At 40.8% G+C, this 20,125-nt stretch overlaps 4 protein-coding genes across 5 annotated transcripts in view; 2 read left to right on the top strand and 2 right to left on the bottom strand.

Annotated features, from left to right (window-relative positions):
• Positions 1-768: 768 nt before the first annotated feature.
• LOC133135780 (NPC intracellular cholesterol transporter 2-like) lies at positions 769-3,828 on the bottom strand. Its single transcript, XM_061253059.1, has 5 exons — positions 3,763-3,828; positions 3,148-3,240; positions 2,558-2,665; positions 1,927-2,099; positions 769-1,738 (listed from the first exon to the last, which is right to left on the bottom strand). Exons 2-5 carry the CDS (start codon positions 3,224-3,226, stop codon positions 1,652-1,654), a joined length of 447 nt encoding a protein of 148 aa, XP_061109043.1. The 5' UTR covers positions 3,227-3,240; positions 3,763-3,828; the 3' UTR covers positions 769-1,651.
• A 152-nt stretch (positions 3,829-3,980) lies between these two features.
• On the top strand, positions 3,981-10,654 carry isca2 (iron-sulfur cluster assembly 2). Its single transcript, XM_061253026.1, has 4 exons — positions 3,981-4,086; positions 4,673-4,844; positions 8,093-8,208; positions 8,574-10,654. Exons 1-4 carry the CDS (start codon positions 4,028-4,030, stop codon positions 8,746-8,748), a joined length of 522 nt encoding a protein of 173 aa, XP_061109010.1. The 5' UTR covers positions 3,981-4,027; the 3' UTR covers positions 8,749-10,654.
• Positions 10,655-11,163: 509 nt separating this feature from the next.
• On the top strand, positions 11,164-18,215 carry LOC133124473 (zinc finger CCCH domain-containing protein 14-like). 2 transcript variants are annotated; one of them, XM_061235723.1, is made up of 14 exons: positions 11,164-11,371; positions 11,754-11,796; positions 11,882-11,996; positions 12,093-12,133; positions 12,727-12,880; positions 13,921-14,272; positions 14,550-14,616; positions 15,173-15,311; positions 15,584-15,684; positions 16,368-16,482; positions 16,614-16,750; positions 16,858-16,934; positions 17,152-17,237; positions 17,468-18,215. In XM_061235723.1, the coding sequence occupies exons 1-14, from the start codon at positions 11,336-11,338 to the stop codon at positions 17,469-17,471; spliced, it is 1,467 nt and encodes a 488-aa protein (XP_061091707.1). In that variant the 5' UTR covers positions 11,164-11,335; the 3' UTR covers positions 17,472-18,215. The 2 variants fall into 2 exon arrangements, with proteins under 2 accessions (XP_061091707.1, XP_061091699.1); XM_061235715.1 differs by having other exon boundaries at positions 15,584-15,711.
• The window catches only part of eml5 (EMAP like 5), a 76,133-nt gene continuing 74,055 nt past the window's right edge, over positions 18,048-20,125 (bottom strand). Inside the window, exon 42 of the mRNA XM_061235737.1 lies at positions 18,048-20,004. Coding sequence (XP_061091721.1) covers positions 19,968-20,004 — 37 coding nt within the window. The 3' untranslated portion in view covers positions 18,048-19,967. The remainder of the gene's footprint in view (positions 20,005-20,125) is intronic.

Genomic DNA, 20,125 nt, shown 5'->3' with positions numbered 1-20,125 from the left:
GGTTCAAGCTGACAGGAAGGCGACAGCAACTCCAATAACCACGCACAACCAACAATGGTATGCAGAAAAGCATCTGAACACGAAGCGCGTCGAACGTTGAAGACGATGGGCTATAGCGGACCAGTAGAAGACCAGTAAGTCTATTAAATGCGTAATCAAGTGGCAGTAGAGATTATTGGTGGTGCATCTGCATTGTGGCAAAAGGCGAGAATAGGGCGGTGTCTGAAACCGCATACTACTTAAGTAAACTGAATAAGACGGTCATTAAGCAGACGAAAGGTTTCTCGAAATGCAGTTTTGACGATATACGTATTTGCAGGTGGGCAAAGTGTGGGCGTACACGGAACTACCGTATCCTGAAAATATGAAGCTTCGAGTCTGCTAAACGCACAACAGACTACACGTAGGTGTCACATTGTGTCGTGTGTGACGACAGGAGGGGTTACTGGCACGTTCAGTTTGGGGTTGGGGAAGAAGAAAAAAAAAAAAACCGGGGATACAATATTTTGTTAATCCTAACAAAGCACACCTCATTCAACAGCAAGGGATTTTGTTGATATGCTAATCAGTAGAGTCAGGTGTGATAATTAGGGATGAAATGCAAACCTACAGGATGGTAGATCTCCAGGAAAAGGATTGGACAGCCCTGCTTTAGCCAATCAATGACTTGAATGAACCACAGGTGCCGAGAACATCCCAAAAACCAGTCAACACTGTGGCCCTCCAGGACTGGAGTTTGACACCTGTGGAATGAAGGGTCTGAACTCATGAGATTTCAGTTGTTTAATAAATTTACAAAAAAATTCTAAAAAGGTTCCCACATTTGTCATTAATCTACAACACAGTGTGCAAAAAGTGAAGGGGTCTGAATACTTTGTGAAGCCAATCTATGGGCTTCTATTTGCCCTTTCCTGCTCAAGTAAATTAATTTAAGCAAAACAAAGGAATTAGTAAACATTATGACTTGGAAATTCCATCTAAAGTTTACTTTTCAGTAATCAAGCAAACATTCTTTATTATAGTTTTATACAAATCTGCAGTTAAAAATTTTACATTAATACTTCAGTGTACAATGAATGTACTCAAAATGCATTTAAAGGTTCATTGGCTTGTCGGTCTGTTTAAAATTGGCCATTAACAGTCTTCTAGAATGAGTGGTTGAACTGCTGCTTTGCTTACTGAACAGCCCTATGAAGAGAAAAAAAAACAAATAATAATAAAGAGAAAAAAAAAGAAACAAAATAAAAAAACCAGTATCATTGACATCAGTGATAGCACATTGCAGCAACAGAACAGATTTAAGAACAGTGCAGTCAGGCTCCAGACAGACAGAATTATAATGCACTGTTAATATTTGATTTAATTCACCAAATCATTCACAGGGAGAACAGTAAACAGTTTAAATGAATGCCATTGAGAATAGAATAGCCCCAATTCATTTCGAGATTTATGAAGCCACATTCTCAAGACTATCATAATCAGTTAAAATCCTCCCTCAATTTAAATTGTGACATGTACAGATCACAAGAAAGGTAAAATGACTCTACCCTAGTAGTAATTAAAATCAATAGAAAGGAAACATCATTTTCTTAGTGGACATCCAGGACTACAACATAGAATTTCCCTCTTAGTACAGAAAAGACAATGGCCCTTAGCTTGTGATTTTGACTGGGAACAATATGCAGAATAGGTCTCGCTTCAAATCATCCATCAGTTCCCACTTCACAACCAGCCGGATCTATAAAAAAAAATACAAATTTGACAGTTTAGTCAAAACTAAACAGAACTAAACTTTGGCAGCTATTAACATACAGAGCAGACAACTATTTTCAGTATATATTATAAGGAAGTGGAACAAGATCAAATTCTCATTTTTGTTCCTATTCTGAAGACAAGCAACTTCTATTGAGCACAAGTTATACTTACTGAAGGGTATTCAGCCTTGACTGGCAGCTGATTCACATAGCTGTAGGTTGTTCCCTTCTGAATGGGGCAGGTAATCCCCGACTTGCAGCCATCAGCAACAGGGATAGGGAAAGGTATAGGTAGACCAGCAATCACACCATGGACCACTGCGGTACTTTTCTGGCTTTCATCATCTGCAGAAGTTAAATGATAAATGGCAGGCATTTATATAGCACCTTTACCCAAAGCGCTGTACAATTGAGGCTTCTCCATTCGCCCATTCATACACACTCACACACCGACGGCGATTGGCTGCCATGCAAGGCCCCGACCAGCTCGTCAGGAGCATTTGGGGGTTAGGTATCTTGCTCAGGGACACAGCCCGGGCGGGGGATCGAACCGGTAACCCTCCGACTGCCAGACGACTCTTACTGCCTGAGCCATGTCAATTGCAAGCAATTCAGGTTTTACAGGAGAATGAATACTACATAACCCATTAAATTGTAGATGCCAATTGGTCTTAGGACTCAGAACCGTACTGTCCTCTCGGGTCCTCCTCCCACTTGTACTTGTGTTTGATCTGCACTTCGTTGTACATCGCTCTGGATAAGAGCATCTGCTAAATGTCTTGTAATGTAACATAATGCCTTACCGCTGATGAAAGTCACATTGACGGAGTAGGACTCTCCTTTTTTGAGCTCACAAGGTTGTGTTGGACATGGGTCAATGTCAACAATGGAGACCTTTCCCTCAGTAGACCCTGGCGAGAGGAAATGATGTTTGAACATACAAAAAGGCTTCAAATAGCTGTGAAACATTTCTAGGCAGTGACTATCCTAATTCAAAGTGATACCAAAGCAAACAGCAGCTTATACAAAAAATCTGTTCCATGTTCATCTCGAGTCTGCATTTTAAGAAATGCAATAGTTAAAATAAAAATTACTTTAAAACTTCAAATGGTGGGACAGGAACGATCCACATAAACAAATGGGCTGATCAAAAGTCTTATAATCTTTGCGTTCTACCACAAGGTGGACTGAGCAAAATACAGCCTTTCATAAACTGAGGAAGTGAATGTGCAGATAGCTTAACTTCAGGACGAATGTGTCAAGCCAGGATTTTTTGTTGTTGATGTAGCCAGAATAGCCACATTCGGTCATTTAACGAGTCAGGCGCTCTTAAAAGCCTGGTAGTTTCGATAAACTGAGTTGAAGTAAAATTGACCAGTGTAGCAGTACTTACCACAATCGTGGTACTTTACAGGTTCCGCATAGGTGAGCACGAAGAGGGAGAGGCAGATGAAGACGACACGAAATTCCATTTTATCGGTGGAGGCTTCAAAGAGACAGTTATATTTTGACAAAACATCCAGCAAACTTCGAAAAAGCAAAGGTTACGACACATTTAACCAATCACCCATGTACGATTGCAAAAAGGAAAAAATGTTGCCAGGCAGAAGTAAATGAAAAATCACATTGTGGGTGAATCATAGCAAAGTTCTTGGGCTTTAAAGTAGAGACTAAAATAGCACTGGATAATCACTTGGATACATCAACAAGTTTTCGCCCGTTTCAAGTAACGTTAGTAAATTAATTTAAATGACAAGAATTAGTTCCGAATCCCAACTAGTTACAACTTAAAAAAATAAAATAAATAAATAATACTAATAATAATAATCAGAAACCGAAGCAGATTTAACTTAGTAACGTTGAGGTAGCTTTACTCTAACAACTCACACCTTTGAATGTAAACAAAACCGTGCCCAACAAAAATTAATTAATTTAACCGAAATTTACCCGTACAAAGGCATACATTTAAAGGCGTTTAACTTTATGTAGCCAAACTAGTTGCACTGACCTCAGTTTCTCGTGGCTTCGCAACAAACACTCCCTACTTCCTGTTCTGATCACGAGTCTGGATGAAATCTATTTACATTGAATGGGCTGTACCCACCGACAGAAAACTAACCAATCCTAGCCATTGTTGTTTAGTTTGTTCAGCATAAACCAAAGAAGTTACTCTGCGATAAGACTGGCATCTTACAAAGCCAATTATTAGCTAGCTACGCCCCCGGAGTGAAGTTAGCTGCGTCGGTACGGGTTGACGTTGATTGTTATGGAAGATGTCATTAATTCGAGGAGCTATGTTCAATTTAGCAAGGACTTCATGTTGTATAGGAAGGTAAATAAAATTGGTATTTGTGTGGAATTTCCTAAAATAGCGGGATGTAAGATATTGGCTATCGAAATGCTTTCATAAGAAATTAGTTGGTTGATGGTTAAGGTAGCTAGCTAACCAGAAATATAAATACTAGCAGTGTATCCGCCAAGCTAGCAAGCTGTTACACAACCTTGAGGTTTAATTTCTTAGCTTACTATACATTGTCGTTTTAATCGTCGTCCAATTATAGGGCTACTTTTGTATTTCAGAATTCGTGGAAGGTAACGGTTAGTGATTGATTTCCCCAGTCGTTGTTATATCATCGTCCGACTGACATCGTTGACTTGCATAAAACAGCAGCTAGCCAGCTAACTTCTGGTTCGTTTTGGAAAGAGCACCCTAAATTAGGGAAAGTAGCTAATATTCGCTGACGTTACGTATTTATCTATTTTATTATTCTAGCTGGATAACCTTTTCAAATATTAATTTAGTCATTTTTCTGCATTTTAACAATACAAGAGTAAATACCTGTAGTGAATTAACTATATGGGTAGTCATTCATAGAGAATGTGATTCATAATGCGTTTTCCTTTTTAAATATTCACAGGGTGTATTCTCGGATGATTAGTCCAAGCCAGTCTGTGCTGGCTCGAGGTACGCAACATCCGCAAAATCTTATATCTTCAAAACTGCGCTGGAGCAGCTCCTCGGTTCAGGAGAAGCAAGTGGAAAGCAGCACATCCCAAGATAAAGTATTGCTCAGTGAATCATGTGTGAAGGTCGGTACTGTGCCAACAATCACAATGCCAACATACAACATGCATCTCTCAATTTATTTTTATCTTATCTTTTTCGCAAAGTTTTAACAAAGCTAAACCATGGACACATGGTAAAATGGGTGCTATTATGATATACAGTGGGCTCAAAAATTATTGGCACCCCTGACAGAAAATGAACAAACAATATATTTATAGACAAACTCGAAATACCAAAATTAAAAATCAATTTCCTCCAAATCAATGTTTCAGAATTATTGGCACCCTTAAAGATTATTGTAAATAACACCTACCAAAATTAAACCAGGTATTAAATTCCACTTATTTAAGTTTATCTATGTGTTAAGGAACTGTATTGAGTGATTACATCACTTCCTGTTTCACTAGGGTATAAAAATGAGGTAACACACATGCAATATCCCTTTGTCATCCAACACCATGAAGAAAACAAAATAATTGGCAGTTCAAAAGAGGCAGATGGTCGTAGACCTTCATAAACGTGGTAATGGCTACAAGAAAATTCACAAACGATTGAATATACCACTGAGCACTGTCAGAGCAATTATAAAAAAGCTCAAAAGATATGGAACTGTTGAAAATCTCATGGGTAGAGGACGCAACTGCATCTTGCCCCTCGGGATACTGAGGAGAATGGTGAGAGAAGCAACAAAATCCCCAAGGATCACAGTGAAAGAATTGCAGGCCTTGGTGGCATCTTGGCGTCACCAGGTTTCAAGCACCATCAGACGCCACCTCCATAACCACAGCCTCATTGGAAGGGTTGCCAGAAGAAAGCCTTTTCTGACCACAAGACACAGAAGAAAGCGCTTGGAGTTTGCCAGATGTAATTTACATTATGACTGGAACAAGGTTCTCTGGCCAGATGAGACCAAAATTGAATGTTTTGGTCAGACACAGCATCGGTATGTTTGGCGTAGGAACAGAAATGCATACAAGGAGAAGCACCTCATACCCACAGTGAAATATGGTGGTGGGTCAGTCATGTTTTGGGGCTGTTATAATTCCAGAGGTCCAGGGGCACTGGTTAGGATTGATGGCATAATGAATTCCAGCAAGTATCAGGCAATTTTGGCTGAAAATCTGGTTCCCTCTGCCAGAAGTCTGGGACTTGGTCGTAGGTGGACTTTCCAACAAGACAATGACCCAAAACACACCTCAAGATCCACACAGAAATGGTTCCGTGACAACAAAATCAACGTTCTGCAATGGCCATCTCAGTCACCAGACCGCAATCCAATCGAAAACCTGTGGGCTGAGTTGAAGAGGTCAGTTGATAAGCACAAACCCAAGAACGTGAAGGATCTTGAAAGGATATGCAAAGAGGAATGGTCCAAAATCCCTCCAAATGTGTTCCTTAATCTTGTCAAAAATTACAGGAAGAGACTTCATGCTGTTATCCTTGCCAGAAGTGGTTGCACTAAGTACTAGGTGAAGGGTGCCAATAATTCTGAAACCTTGATTTTGTTGAAATTTATTTTTTATTAAATGATTGTTATGATTTTGGTTGTTTCCATTGAAACATTAATAAAGTACAGTATTTGGCACATGTTGGTGTATTACCTTTCTCGATAATTATATTATTCTTTTTTTTAAAGCCTTGTTTGTGGATTGCTGGTGAGGGGTGCCAATAATTCTTGAGCCCACTGTATCCTGAGCATATGCTTGTATGGCAGAGAAATGTGGACACCTGATAATTATCAAGATAAGAAACTCAACAGCTTCCATCTACAAGATCAGAATTAAGCAGTTCTGCCCTGCTAATACCTCTCCCCATCTGGATCTCTCCATTTCCCTCGGGGATACCACACTCACGCCGTCACCCAGTGCAAGGAACCTCGGCGTGGTGATGGACAGCAGACTGTCCCTTTCCGAGAACATTGCGGCGGTGACCCGGTCTTGCAGGTTCTTCCTATACAACATACGGAGAATCCGCCCCTTTCTCACCCCCTACTCGACCCAGCTCCTGGTCCAAGCGATGGTTCTGTCCCGCCTGGACTACTGCAATTCCCTCTTGGCTGGCCTCCCAGCGTCCGCCATCAGACCCCTCCAACTCATCCAGAATGCAGCAGCTCGTCTGGTCTTCAACCTTCCCAAATACTCACACGTCACCCCCCTGCTTACTTCCCTCCACTGGCTGCCTGTCATGGCTCGCATCAAATTCAAAACATTGGTGCTAGCCTTCCAAGCAGTTAAAGGGTCTTCCCCAGCTTATCTGCAAAAAATCATCAGACCCTACACCCCTGCCAGACCTCTTCGTTCAGCCTCCACAGGCCGCTTGGCACCTCCCCCTCTCAGAACCTCCACCTCACGCTCACGACTACTGTCTGTTCTGGCTCCACGGTGGTGGAACGAACTCCCCGTTGAGGTCAGAACTATAGAATCTCTCCCCACCTTCAAGCGCAAGCTGAAGACACACCTCTTCAAGCAGCACCTCTCCCCATCCCTCCCTACCTCCCTGTGAACCTTAATTGTTGTCTCTGTGACTTGCTTTGTGTATCGGTATTTTTAGTTGGCTAGGTAAGCAGTGTTTGGATAGTTAACTTTGGTAACTTTTGCTCTGTTTGTTTGTTTGTTTGTTAAAAAAAAAAAAAAAAAAAAAAAAAAAAAAAAAAAATGGCCCTTGTCCTTATCTTTGTTGTACAGGTAGCAGTTGAAATTGTACTTACCTCTAGGGTCTTTCAGCGAACTTATCCCTGGTTATGGGTATGCACTTTGTTGTACGTCGCTCTGGATAAGAGCGTCTGCCAAATGCCAATAATGTAATGTAATGTAACAACCTGGCCAACATCCTCTTCATCCTGAAACAGAGCTGCCTTTTTGGACAGAATGGTTGTCTCTTAAAATACATCCTCTATGGGGGCACACATATATCCCTTGTCTGTCCAAAGCTATGCTTTTGAGATGCATATATCCCTTGTCTGTCCAAAGCTATGCTTTTGAGATGTGGTCAGAAAAGACATGTTGGCCTTTGGGATTGACCTCAACAACTGGGAAGCCAGTGATGGTGGAAATGGTAGTGGACACTGCAGCAAGAACCATCAGGAACAGCAATGGTTCCTAAAACTTTATGCAAAATGCTAGTGACACAAGGACCCTCAGAGCTGAGTTCCCTCCCAGATACCTCAGCAGAGTCTTGCTGCGGCCTATCGACATCATTCATCACGTGAATGAGGGGGTGGCAACAAGAATAATGTGTTATATTAACAGCTTGATGCTTCTTGATTTTACAGAGGCTGAAAGAAGTCATGGAGAAAGGGGAGTACCTGAGAATACAGGTGGAAGGTGGCGGCTGCTCTGGGTTCCAGTACAAGTTCTTCGTTGAGAAAGAGATAAGTGAGGATGATAGGTAATTATGCCATTTTAATTTCCCCAATTATTCCATGTCTTTGCTTGATTAACACTTTTACAATAATTAGCAATTACATGTAGGAAGACATCCTTATTGATGAGATGGTATATGAAATAATGCTTAAGGAGCAGGGCTTGTTTTTAGCTTGTTAACATCCACAGTGGCTTGGTAGTGTCGCATGATAGATGAGCTCGTAACTGTGAGTTTGTACATTCAATTCCCAGGAAGGGAACTACCGTTCTACCCTCGAGCATTCTTGTGCCTACTATCTAACTTCAGTAGAAATGGATAGTATGTAAATTGTGTCAGTTGATTAATGCTAAGAATGTAATGTAATGTACCCCTCTGTCTCTCCCTCCCAGGGTGTTTGAGCAGGATGGTGTTGGAGTCGTTGTGGATCAGGATAGTTTGGAGTTTGTGAAGGGGTCCACACTGGACTACACCGCAGAGCTAATCCGCTCCGCCTTTCACATCGCCCGCAACCCCCAGGCTGACCACGGTTGCTCCTGCGGCACCTCCTTCTCCATCAAAGTGTGAGGGCTTTGGGCTTCCCTGCCCCCTCTGTCAATGCCCTGTCCGCAGTTTTTCCAACATGTGCACAAATGCAGGGGTCCAGGACATAGGTCATTCTCACTTGCCTTGTGTGAAACTTGAATATTCTCTATTGTAACATTTCCACCCAAAGGTGTGGTGATTAAGCAGACCAGACATGGGTTCAACCAATGGTCATTGGTTGTTTTCCATGTGAAGTGGCTGCATGTTTTTGAGGAATTTGCCAATTTCAAGTGATAAGGGCCTGAAGAGCATATCATTTAATCTTCTGTCCAAACAATGACTTCAGAATTACGACCTAAAAATTTGATTCTAGGATGGTAGGTTGAAGTCAACCTTACTCCAAATACTGACATTGTGCCAGTATCTATTTCAGGTAATATAAACATTGTATATATACATTGTACACAATTTCTGTAATAACAATTTCAGTGGACAGTTATCATATAAAATTACAGATGATACGTTTGACCTGATGGTGTTGTTGTGTAATATGTGATTCAAGAATGTAAATAGGCTATATTGCTTTTCAAAGTTTTCTCAAAGTAAATTAAAATATTTAAAGGAGTGGTAAACTGAAGGATGTCTGCTTACTAACCTGAATTCTAACACTTGTTTGGGCTGTACATTTTAAAGGACAATGAAGCTAGTCAATGATAGGCCATAGCAGCAGAAGTCTAATAAATACGTAATACAGTGTTCACTGACTGGATCATTGAAACAAAAAATAAAATAGTGCTTTTCACCTAAATATTGCGGAAGTATTGTCTACAACTCCTTTCACTATGTGCAATCAGACACTATGTTTTGATATTTCCCAGATTTACTATTCACTCCCACATTTTTGTAACCTTATTTTCATACATTTTGTGTGGTAATTTTGACCAAAAAAAATCCTGCATTTCTTGCTATGATATGTAATTAAATGTAAATTGATGCTAGTTGTGATGATGTCTTGTCTTTCACTCTTTTCCCCACCTCTGGGTGAGTTTATATGTGGAAAAGGCCAACGAAAGCCTTCAACCCAGAATGTCTATTTCCAACTGTTAAACATGGTGGATCTGTAATGGTATGGGGAGTCATTGGGACAGGTGATCACTCAGAATATGTGGGGGGGTCCTTGTGGAAATTACATCCGTTTCTATACATAGTCGCCCCCCCCATTTTAGGTGACCAAATGTAATTGGACAGTTGGCTTCTCAGCTGTTTCTGATTAGTCTGGTGTATTCATTCACTTCCTTAGTACACATAAGCTTTCAGTATATTCTATTGATTCTAGGCTTTTGATTGCCTTTGTAGTCTGTTATTGGTGCGTGTCAACATGAGGATGAGAGTTTTGCCAATGACAGTGAAGGAAGCCTTTATGAGGCCCAGAAATGAAAACAAACAACAAAGTTGTTGAAAAAAGTATTTCTAAGACTGTAGGAAAAATTCACAGAACAAGACGCTCTTCCTCCTTTTCATGATAATCAGTCACAAGTCAAAATCAGACGAAACCGTCAAACTGTTAGAGTTGAGCAAGCTGGTTCCTCCAAACTCTTAATGCTTAATGCCAAAAGTATACCAATATATATGTGGCCTATAATCAATATATCATATATGTCAAGGACAATTGGAAAGTACAGAATAACACCATGGCTTGCATTCCTCTTTGTTAAAAAACAGCTTACAAAGCAAAAGTCTTTGAGCGATTGCCACAATGATGTTAGCACCTAAGAGTGCTAAATCATTGTGGCGCAACGGAGACCGGCTGGTGTTTTTAAGAATGTTTTAGGAGGAGTGATGTTGAACATAGTGTATAAAATGGGTGCAAAACTGACAATCGAGGTTCAATTCTGCAGAGTTGATCCGGCTTTGTGCACTTGTGCGAATAAAGTCTGACTTTTCTGAAGAGCTTGTTGCCGTGGTGTCTTTTCCCTCATGGAGTTGTTTTCTATAAATTCGAGATTGGACTTTGAATTCTGTCAATTCCTAGACACGACATAGCTTGCAAGGCAATCGTATAGATTAACCTTGATACTAAAAGACAAAATGCTACAGTTTAACTTCTTGTTCAAATTCATGCATCGGAAGAATTGATGACGATTCGTTTAATTTTAGATTTCAATACCAAAGAGTGGATTTGACACAACTGCGGAAAAAAAGTCTTCACACGCCCACACACACAATTGAGGTTGGCTAGAATAGCAACATGAAAATAAAATTAATATTCTGTATTTCAGCTGACATACAATTAATATAAAGCATGGTCACAAAAAAACAAAACCAAAAAAAAAACTATTAAGACCCTTATCCATTTGCAGACAATAACCTAGATTCTACGATAGACTGACAGTAGAATCAATGTAACGTAATCTCTGGTATAATTTTAATACGGACTCCTCCAGCGACCAAGGTAAACGCCTACCCAGTATGCACTTCGATTCCTTTTTACGACGTAGTTTGGCAAGTTCGACGACGTGATGAATAAATATGTAGCTAGATAAGCGCTTTGCCGACGTAAAGTTAAGCGTTATAGTTACATTTTAAATTATAGCTTAATTTTGGAAGTCATAGCGAGGTGACGAAAATTATGGAGACTGGCACGGATTTAAGGAAGTGTATACGGGTAAGTGAATGTATTGAGTTTGTTCTTTCCAGATAGCCTAGCTAGCTAATTTAACTTAAATAAAAACTGTAATATCGCGAAGCAACTAGTTAGCCTATAAGGTCCGAGAGTTTGAATGTATTTGCAACTAACTTAGCTACAGTTACGTCTATCAAGCTTCATTGGACATTGTATTTCGCGAGTTTGTTATCTGGGTGCCTGTTAACATCTAGAATGGTTAAGATGTGCTGCTTGCTCATGTTTGACAGCTACCTTGCTATACTAACTGGTCATGTTAGCTCAAGTAAGTAGCGGCAATAAGAAAACTAGCTAACTTAGTACTAAGTTACCAAACGGGTGGTTTCCGCTGTGTATCCAATCAAAAATAATTTAATTATTTCAGGCTACAATAAAGAGAAAACTACAGGAACTTGGCCCTAATGTTGGTAAGTCAGAAACAATGCTCCATAGATAATCGTTTATGTTTGTGTTCTTAACATCACGTTAGGCTAATTGTTGTTTTCTGTACAGACGAAGAGCTTACTGATTACATCATGGTTTTGGTGGCCAACAAGAAGGATGTCCACCAGATGGCAGAAGACCTTTCTCTGTTCCTTGGCCGCGACTCTGTCAAGTTCACTCATTGGTAATCAAAATGAAATCAGTCATCAATCCTCTCTTTCTCAAACTGTAGTAAAATAATACTTTAGAATCAAGTTTAATCTATGTGATTGCCTTGCAGGCTACATGGAGTCTTAGAAAAACTTTATTCAGTGGCTATTGGTAAGTAGCTTGTCTGGTGAAATAGTCTTGCTTGATAAAGGAAATGAAATTGTGAAGGGATTGGGGAGAGCACTGTCTGGGAGCACCTGAGGGAGAAGGTCAGATATTTTCATTACAAACTCTGGAGAGGAGAGCACCAGATGCAGAGATCACATCCTTGACCCCTCTCCTGGTATTCAGATAAGAGTACAGGAGAGTTGCTTGTGCTGAAAGAAAGAAGATGCAGGAGCCAATGGTCTAATACTACTAAACCACATTAATATTACACAACATATACAATGAAATTGAACTATGGTTGTATGTGCGCTAGTGAAATGAAAGTGTGACTACGCGTTGTTTACACCTGCATGCTGGTTTAAGGTAGTCATTTGAACTGTTCCTCTCCAGTATGCTTTGCATGTCAGAACAAGAAAGGGCAGGGGGATAGTTTGCTGTAACTCCCTCTGATGTCCAGAAACCCGGCCTGAGAGCACACAGAGAGCTGTTTTTAATCAGATAATGTGTTCATGTGAAATGTCTAAGTGATGGAAGTGCATGCATGCGTGTGTATGTGTGTGTGTGTGTGTTACTGAATGGTGTGCTGGTATCTACAGAGCCAGGTTTGTTGAGACCCCATTACCTCCAGGCAGATTCCAGTTTTTCCACTGGAAATGGACAGGAGCTGGGCCAGGCCGACAGGAGAAGGGAAGAGCTGCAGGCCCCCTCCCTATCCAGCATGTACTTCAACAGTATGGATGCCCAGCTCAGGTGCTGTAAATTGTCATTTTGCAGTATAGTGGAATATTACTATCCAGGTTACCATGTGTAGTCCTGCTTCTGCCTCTGTGTTAATGGATGATCACCTAATACACTTGAATTAAATGATATGTGTAGTTTAATAAGAAAGATGAATTTAGTTATCTTGGAGAGAAACAGTAAAGGGGTTGTAAGCACTAGTTTCCACCCGAATTTGCAAGGCACTACACTGAAATATGCATGAAAATTGATCCTGCTCTGACTATTTTACCAATGTGAATCTGGGTAGATCAGGCATGCCATGGAATACAAATGTATATGTATGGTGTTAGGAAAATCCCCTTTTCACATCTCGGTGAGAATCGTCTGATCAAACAGATCCACAGCAAAACAAACATTTTTTTGGAGTAAGACTTTTTTATTTATTTGCAAATAGACACAGAAAGTGAGAGGGCTTACCGAAACACATAGAGTAGGACGACATGCAGCTGACAACCTAGGATTATCTGTGTTTAGTCTCCAGATAAACTCCGACCTTGCCATAAAATTGGAATGTGCAAGCACCGGCTGTCTGTCTGCTTGAGAGAGACGGGAAGATTCTTAGTCTAAATCCATATGTATTATAAACCATATTTCCTAAGCACTTAATCCAGCATACATGGTCTAATTTGCAATAATGATTATAATAAAAGGTTATTTTTAATCACGTGATTGTCTCCATGTTAACACACACATTGTCAATTAAGAAAATTACCCTTACAGTGGTTATTATGCCAGTAGTCAATTAATTAGATTGTGAGTTGATTGTTCTGTTGACACTGAAATTTGTTTTGCCTCTAGTGCCCAAAATAAAGGATACACTGAATAAAAGGACAATATAATACATACAATACATACACATGAATCCATAATCCATAAACTCATATACAATACAACACCTAAACATATTCTGGAGTATACACACACACACAGTTGCTAAACAGATATGCTCAGGTATGGTCTCCCAACAGCTATAAAAGACATGTTGAAATGTTTTGAATGGTTTGTTTCAGGAAGAGCTTCACAGAGAAGGGCCTGCCTGCACTTGAGCCTCCGATGGAGCGTCTGTACCGCCATTTCGGCTCTCACATTGAGCCAGAGGCAGACAAGGACTTTGCTGCTGACTTCACGGGCAGGCCTGACCTGAGGCCGGGAGTCCCGGTCCCCTGTGCTTTGGACTGGCGCTCACAGGGTTCAGGACACCAGGGCAGCCCCTGTCAGGTCCCAGACTGTATCCACGGCTACGGAGCTTCTGAAGTGCTCCGGGGGGTAGATCGACCGCGGCACGGCTACAGAAGGCTGCGGGATGGCTGCCCTACCGGGGAGAAGGTCTCCAGAGCGAGAAAGGACAGGGGTGCCAGAGAGGTGAGTGCTGTGTGGTGCAGTGTCCTGTAGACCTAAGTCCTGTTTGTCCTTTTCATGTAAATACATAAGGGCAGGGGAGAAAGTCTTTTGAGGGCATTGCCTCGCTCTAGGCATAAGGTTACCTAGATGTGAAATAGGTCTTCTCTGGAGCTGTATGACTGAGGTTACCCTTTATACACGTTTTACCCTCTGTTGACTATATGACAGACTATGAAAATGAGTGTTTATTTAATTTAATTTGACATTTCACGCTCGGTCCATTTGAATGTGACTTCAGGAAGTGATGCCCAGGAGGAGGGAGCTCCGAATGTTGGGCTCCATGGAGTACCTGCAGAGCAACACAGGTGAGGGATCAACACAACCGCAAGAAGAGCGAAGAAGAATTTGAGGATGACTGGAGCTTTACTGTCACATTCCCGCTTCATAATTTAGGAACCGTACGGTCACCATTTCTTCACTGAATGATAGGTTAAAAGGGTATATCTATCATATCTACAAGGGTATATCTTAGCATTTCTATGAGGGCATATCATCTCAGACTGTGTGCAGCATTCATCTAGGTGCTGTTGGGTTGTTTGCCTGTGCTGTGGCCTTGACTTGGAATGTGCTGTTGTGCTGTTGCCCTCCAGCTGATTTAAGGGCACCACCTGCCTCAAGCCTGGGGGGGGCTTGTGTTGGCCCCTAGAGAGCCACAGCCCACCAGGGACAAAAGTTCCAGTTCTCCTTCCATTTACTCACTCAAGAAGCAGCTATTTTGACATGTTAAAGTAATGCACAGTGGTTAAAAAGGTATCTGTATGCAAATCATATCTAACCATGTCATGCCATGTTCACTGCTGTATGTGCCCTGTGGTCTGTAGCATATTCTGATGTATAATACTACATTATTGAAATCATTAGAGTCTGAGATGGGAGGACCCAATGATGCCCATGACTTCATCCCAAGGAAGCCACCAGTAGGAGGCTCAATCAGAAGCAAATTATCCACAAGAGTGGGGGAGGAAGTCCTGGTCTCCCCCCAACGAATAGTCCAGTGCAGGTACACGTTTGCTGCCATTTCATATCTACTGTGAAGCTTTTACAAACTGAAACCTTCACTTGAGTGAAATTCTAATGTGAAATTCTGCTCTTTCTTGAAGTTTTACTTGAAATCACTTGAACTTCATTTCACATATTTTCTCTTGTTCCCAAAATGCATGTGTAAAGTTGAGCCTGAACCTAGAACAAGATTCTGAGTAAATAATATAACTATATTACTTATAGACTATATGACTGTATAACCTGTCTTTGGATATATTCCCCTCTTTGCAGGTTGGATGAGAGAGACTCTCTGAGTCTCAGTCCCAGGTTCATTGTGACACTAGAAGGGGCTCCCAGTCCTCTGAGGAACTTAAAGGATGATGGGGGAGGAGGTGAGAGGGAGTTATACTGCTCTGACGGTGAGTCATACTGTTCACACTTTTGAGAACAGTATGAATTGTATTGTATAGTGTGTTCAGCTAAAGGTGTTTGCGGTCGGAGCGCTATGACGTCAGCTGTGCATAATGAAATTGGAGGCAGAGAGAGCGCTTTTATGTCACAGCGGCCAAAGTTCAACTGAAATGAGCTAAAACGCAGGAGGATAGCTCTCTACATGCCAGCAGTCACAGCGGGGATAGATGAATCTTGTGGAGCGGCTTCTGTTCCAGCACTGTGCTGGGGGGGGGGGGACAACCTCCCTTGCAGTGTGTCCTTGACATTTTTGGGTTCTCTCACAGCTGTGGTCAACAGCGGCAAAAGAGAATGTTAAATCAACAAAATGTCTGGCTTATCAAGCAGACATTTTATTTTACAAGGCTTTTTGTGCATGATCTCACACTTCTATAGTAGTGAAAAGTTAACCTTGGGAATAAGGTCATCTCCGTCCATCTTCCTACCCCCCTGCCCAGCACGGACAGCTTTTCTAGAAATAGTTTTTGTTCACATGGATTTCCTGAAAATTTACTGGTTGATGTAATGGCCGTTCAAAATATAATGGTTGTTCGTTTGAAACGAAAGAGAAATGTCACACTTTGCATAACTATTTGTACCTCCTACGGTGTGGTCTTTTCTGTAGAGGAGAACGGTTCAGTGGGAGTGAAACGGCGGAAGGTTCTAGAGCGCTGCAGGTTCTGGCCTGCGTGTGAGAGCAGGGACAAGTGCTCGTACCACCACCCCACTACGCAGTGCAAGTGAGTGCACCAGGAGCCCTGCTGCATACTGCTATACCACATTTACAGCAATGAGTCAGGCTTACATACTCAATCATGCAATGTCATCATTCAATCATTTAATACAATCGTGCCTATCTTTTCAAATTTAGAACCTTCCCTCACTGCAGTTTTGGGGACAAATGTCTCTTCATTCACCCAAACTGCAAGTACAATGGTCAGTGCACCAGAGTGGATTGCCCCTACACACACAACAGTAAGAGAAGTGTCACCTCTTCATCCAAGCTGGGTAGGTCATATTTACACAATAAAAAAATATTTAATTGATTTATCTTCGCACATGCTTGTTTTTATTGCGCGCTTCTTCGGATATTTATTGACCAATTTATTCTTTAGACGCAAAGATGCCTCCTGACTTGTGTCACTTCTTCCCAGAGTGCAAGAAGATGGACTGCCCATTTTATCACCCAAAAGTAAGAGTCGTTTTTGATTTGTGTGCCTGCAAATCCATAAACGGTTTATTGTGGAGGGCTTAATCTTGTGAAAGGATTGTAGAGTGCCTGTTAATATGAAAACTTAGTGCAAAGTTTTGTATGATGAGAACAGGTGGTGTTTTTGGCAGGTGCAGTGGGCTACTTCATAACTAAGCATTGTCTGTATTTTTTTTATTAAAATGCTCAATCTCCCCAGCCTTGCCGGTTTGCAACCAGGTGTAAACGGGCCGACTGTTACTTTTACCATCCGCCTGTGCTACCAGGATACACGTCACAAAACAGGTATGTGCTCAGTTGTAAATGCCCAAGGGGTACCAAACACAAATGGTGTGCAAGTCACTTGAATCCACGTTCAACAATGTTGTCATGTAAATGTACTGCAGTGTATGGCATACTCATTTCTCACATACAGGTGTCCTAAGATTTGCATACCAGTTTTGGCTTTGAATTTAGCCATTTATGAGTGAGGATGCTTTGCATTTGCTAATTACTGTTTTCTTTCTCTCTTTTAGTTAAATGGCTGAACTGGACAAAAATGTGAATATGGCTAGCTCTTTTTTCTTTTTGACTGGAATAAATATTTTCAACGCTTTTTATTAATGTTTTTTCTCTCCAAAATGGAATGGCCAATCGTGCCCACATCACATGATTGGCCATTCAAAATGCGCTCTCCTTCGAAGCACATGATGTCAGCTGCCACGTCTTATCACAGCGCTTTTCGAAAGTCAGGCTTGCTCAGACATCAAGTCGGAGGAAGACTGCAAACTTTTGAGCACCAGATCAACCAGCAGGGACTGCTTTTGCACAATGAGACTTATGCGCGGGCTGAAACCCTCCCATCCCTGGTCAAGGCTGCCGCTAACAGCTGTCACTGGTGGAGTCCAGATTTAATGCAGAATATGGAGCCCATCCATGCACTGATGACCACAACATCTGAAGAGGATGAGCCACCCACCAGCCAGATATCTTACAGACATTTGTATGTTCATAACCATATGACAGAATGTATTAAGTGTACAATACTGTATGTACACTGGTATTATTTTTAAAATCAGCTTTATGTACTCCACAATGAAGAATAAAGACTAGAAATCAAAGTTTCCTCTTTTTTTATTAAAGATTGATTTAGGAAACATTTCACAAAAATATACAAAAGAATGTCTTTACAAATGATATGTACATTGATCTCAGGAAAATTAAAATTGAACACATTAACTTGTATACATAATTGCAAAATAAAGAACTTTTGCACTTTTTCAAGTTGCTTTTCACTGTTCCTCAATAAAACATTCCTGTTGAACAATGTTGTATCTGTTCATGAAAAAATGAAACTTTTAACTTTTTCAAAAATAGCTACAATACAATACTTCAGTTTCACATTAATATGTGTATAATAAAATTCAACCATTTTAAGCCAGGTCTGAAATAATGGAATGGAATACAAATGCCTGTAATATTACACTGTTCTGTAAAAGATCCAATTGAGATGATTGCTTTTTCATGGACTAGGGTTGTGACTTGGATGTTATGTTGGAGGAGTAGTCAATCAGAACATTGTCTTGAATGATTTGGCTATGCTTTATGGGGGGTTGCTGTACAGTTTCTTCTGATTTGTCTTTTTATGTCAGTGGACACTGATGACCATTTAATTTGGTGAAAGATAATTTTGGTTACTCGAATTTAGTGTCTAAGATTCTGTCTCGTCTCCAGCATGTCTAGTCTTTTTTTGTGGTTTTGCGCTCCGCAACCTCGTATGGATCAAGCCTCCCTGCTTACTCCAGAATTTCCAAAGAACAGCTCAAGGAATGGATATCATATGGGCAGATATTTAAAAGTAGAATATATTATTAGCCATAAAACAATACCAATGCTGCCCCCCTTTAATTCAAGTCTGATTTAAAATGGGTGAACTTAAAAAAAAAAAAAAGGTATAGCAGCACACTTACAGTAGTGATCCAAGGGGGAAAAAAATCAACATTGCATTAAAAATGTCAAACTTTCTTCCTTTTAAACTATTTTTTTTTCTTTTCTTTTTTTAATTTATGAGGATTTTGGTTGGTTAGGGATTGTCTTCCGGTAAGCCATGCACATGTACGCAGAACACACTCGCATACAAACTCGCATACGTACATCATGAAGGGTTACTGCACAAGCCAAAAATGCTACATTTCAGTTCACATATTTTTTAGATTCAGATACATCAGGGTTTTGGGTTCAACAGGTAAATAGCACAGTTACATGAACAAACCATTGGGGTTACCACAGTGACAGGGTCAGGTGTACAGTGCATAGTATGCTTTGGCATGCTAACATCCAAAATAGAACTCGGATGGTACATTCAGGAAGAAGGCCACAGGAGTTTGTTAATAATAATAATAACAACAATAATAATTAAAAAAAACCCTCAAAACACTCCTGAACAAAAAGAACAGGTGAACTTACATCAAAACAAATGTCACGCAAGCAACCATCTGTTTCACACACAAAAGGTGAAGTTTAAGGCTAATCATATTTGCTACGTTGTTAAAAAAAAAATGGCATGTTCATTGTTCTTACTGAATCAGACCAACCAGCACCATTGTGCCACTAAAATGGTGAGACCCAAAGAAAAGGATACACACACTTGCCAAATACAAGATAAACCACAAAACTTAAACTTAAACAAATTATAAGTTAGTGAAGGGTTGTGAATGTTCTTCAGGGTACAGGATGGAGACGGATGGTGACTCTTGAGGTCTTGTGTCTGATTTTGTAGTTTTTTCCCCCAAGCAGACTGCTTTCCACCAGACTGCAGTGTTGATTCCCCGGAAAGAACACTACAATAGACAGTACATTCGCAAAAATGACACTTGTGTGCACATGCCCAGTCTTGCGCAGTAAATTTAAGTCACTGTTGTAGGTGCTAGCTGCCAGGTTTGACGTCCCTTTTACATGCAGTTGTCCAGCTGTGGGTTCTTGCTCTTCAGCCATGCTGGAATAGCCCATGCAGCCCCTCTGTACTCAGAGTGTGCCTCAGTGAGGGGCATGGATACACCTCCAGACAAACAGGCTGTGGGAGTAAAACGGGAGTAAACGGCAGATAATCACTGACATTGCAAAAATGCCAAACAAAGACACTGAACACTAGTGTCTTATTCTTTCATACACATCCAGCATTGTTGAAGGCCACA

This window comes from Conger conger, chromosome 1, assembly GCF_963514075.1.
Source record: "Conger conger chromosome 1, fConCon1.1, whole genome shotgun sequence".
In the NCBI taxonomy this organism is placed as follows: Eukaryota; Metazoa; Chordata; class Actinopteri; order Anguilliformes; family Congridae; genus Conger; species Conger conger.
This window is presented reverse-complemented; position numbering and strand designations above follow the sequence as displayed.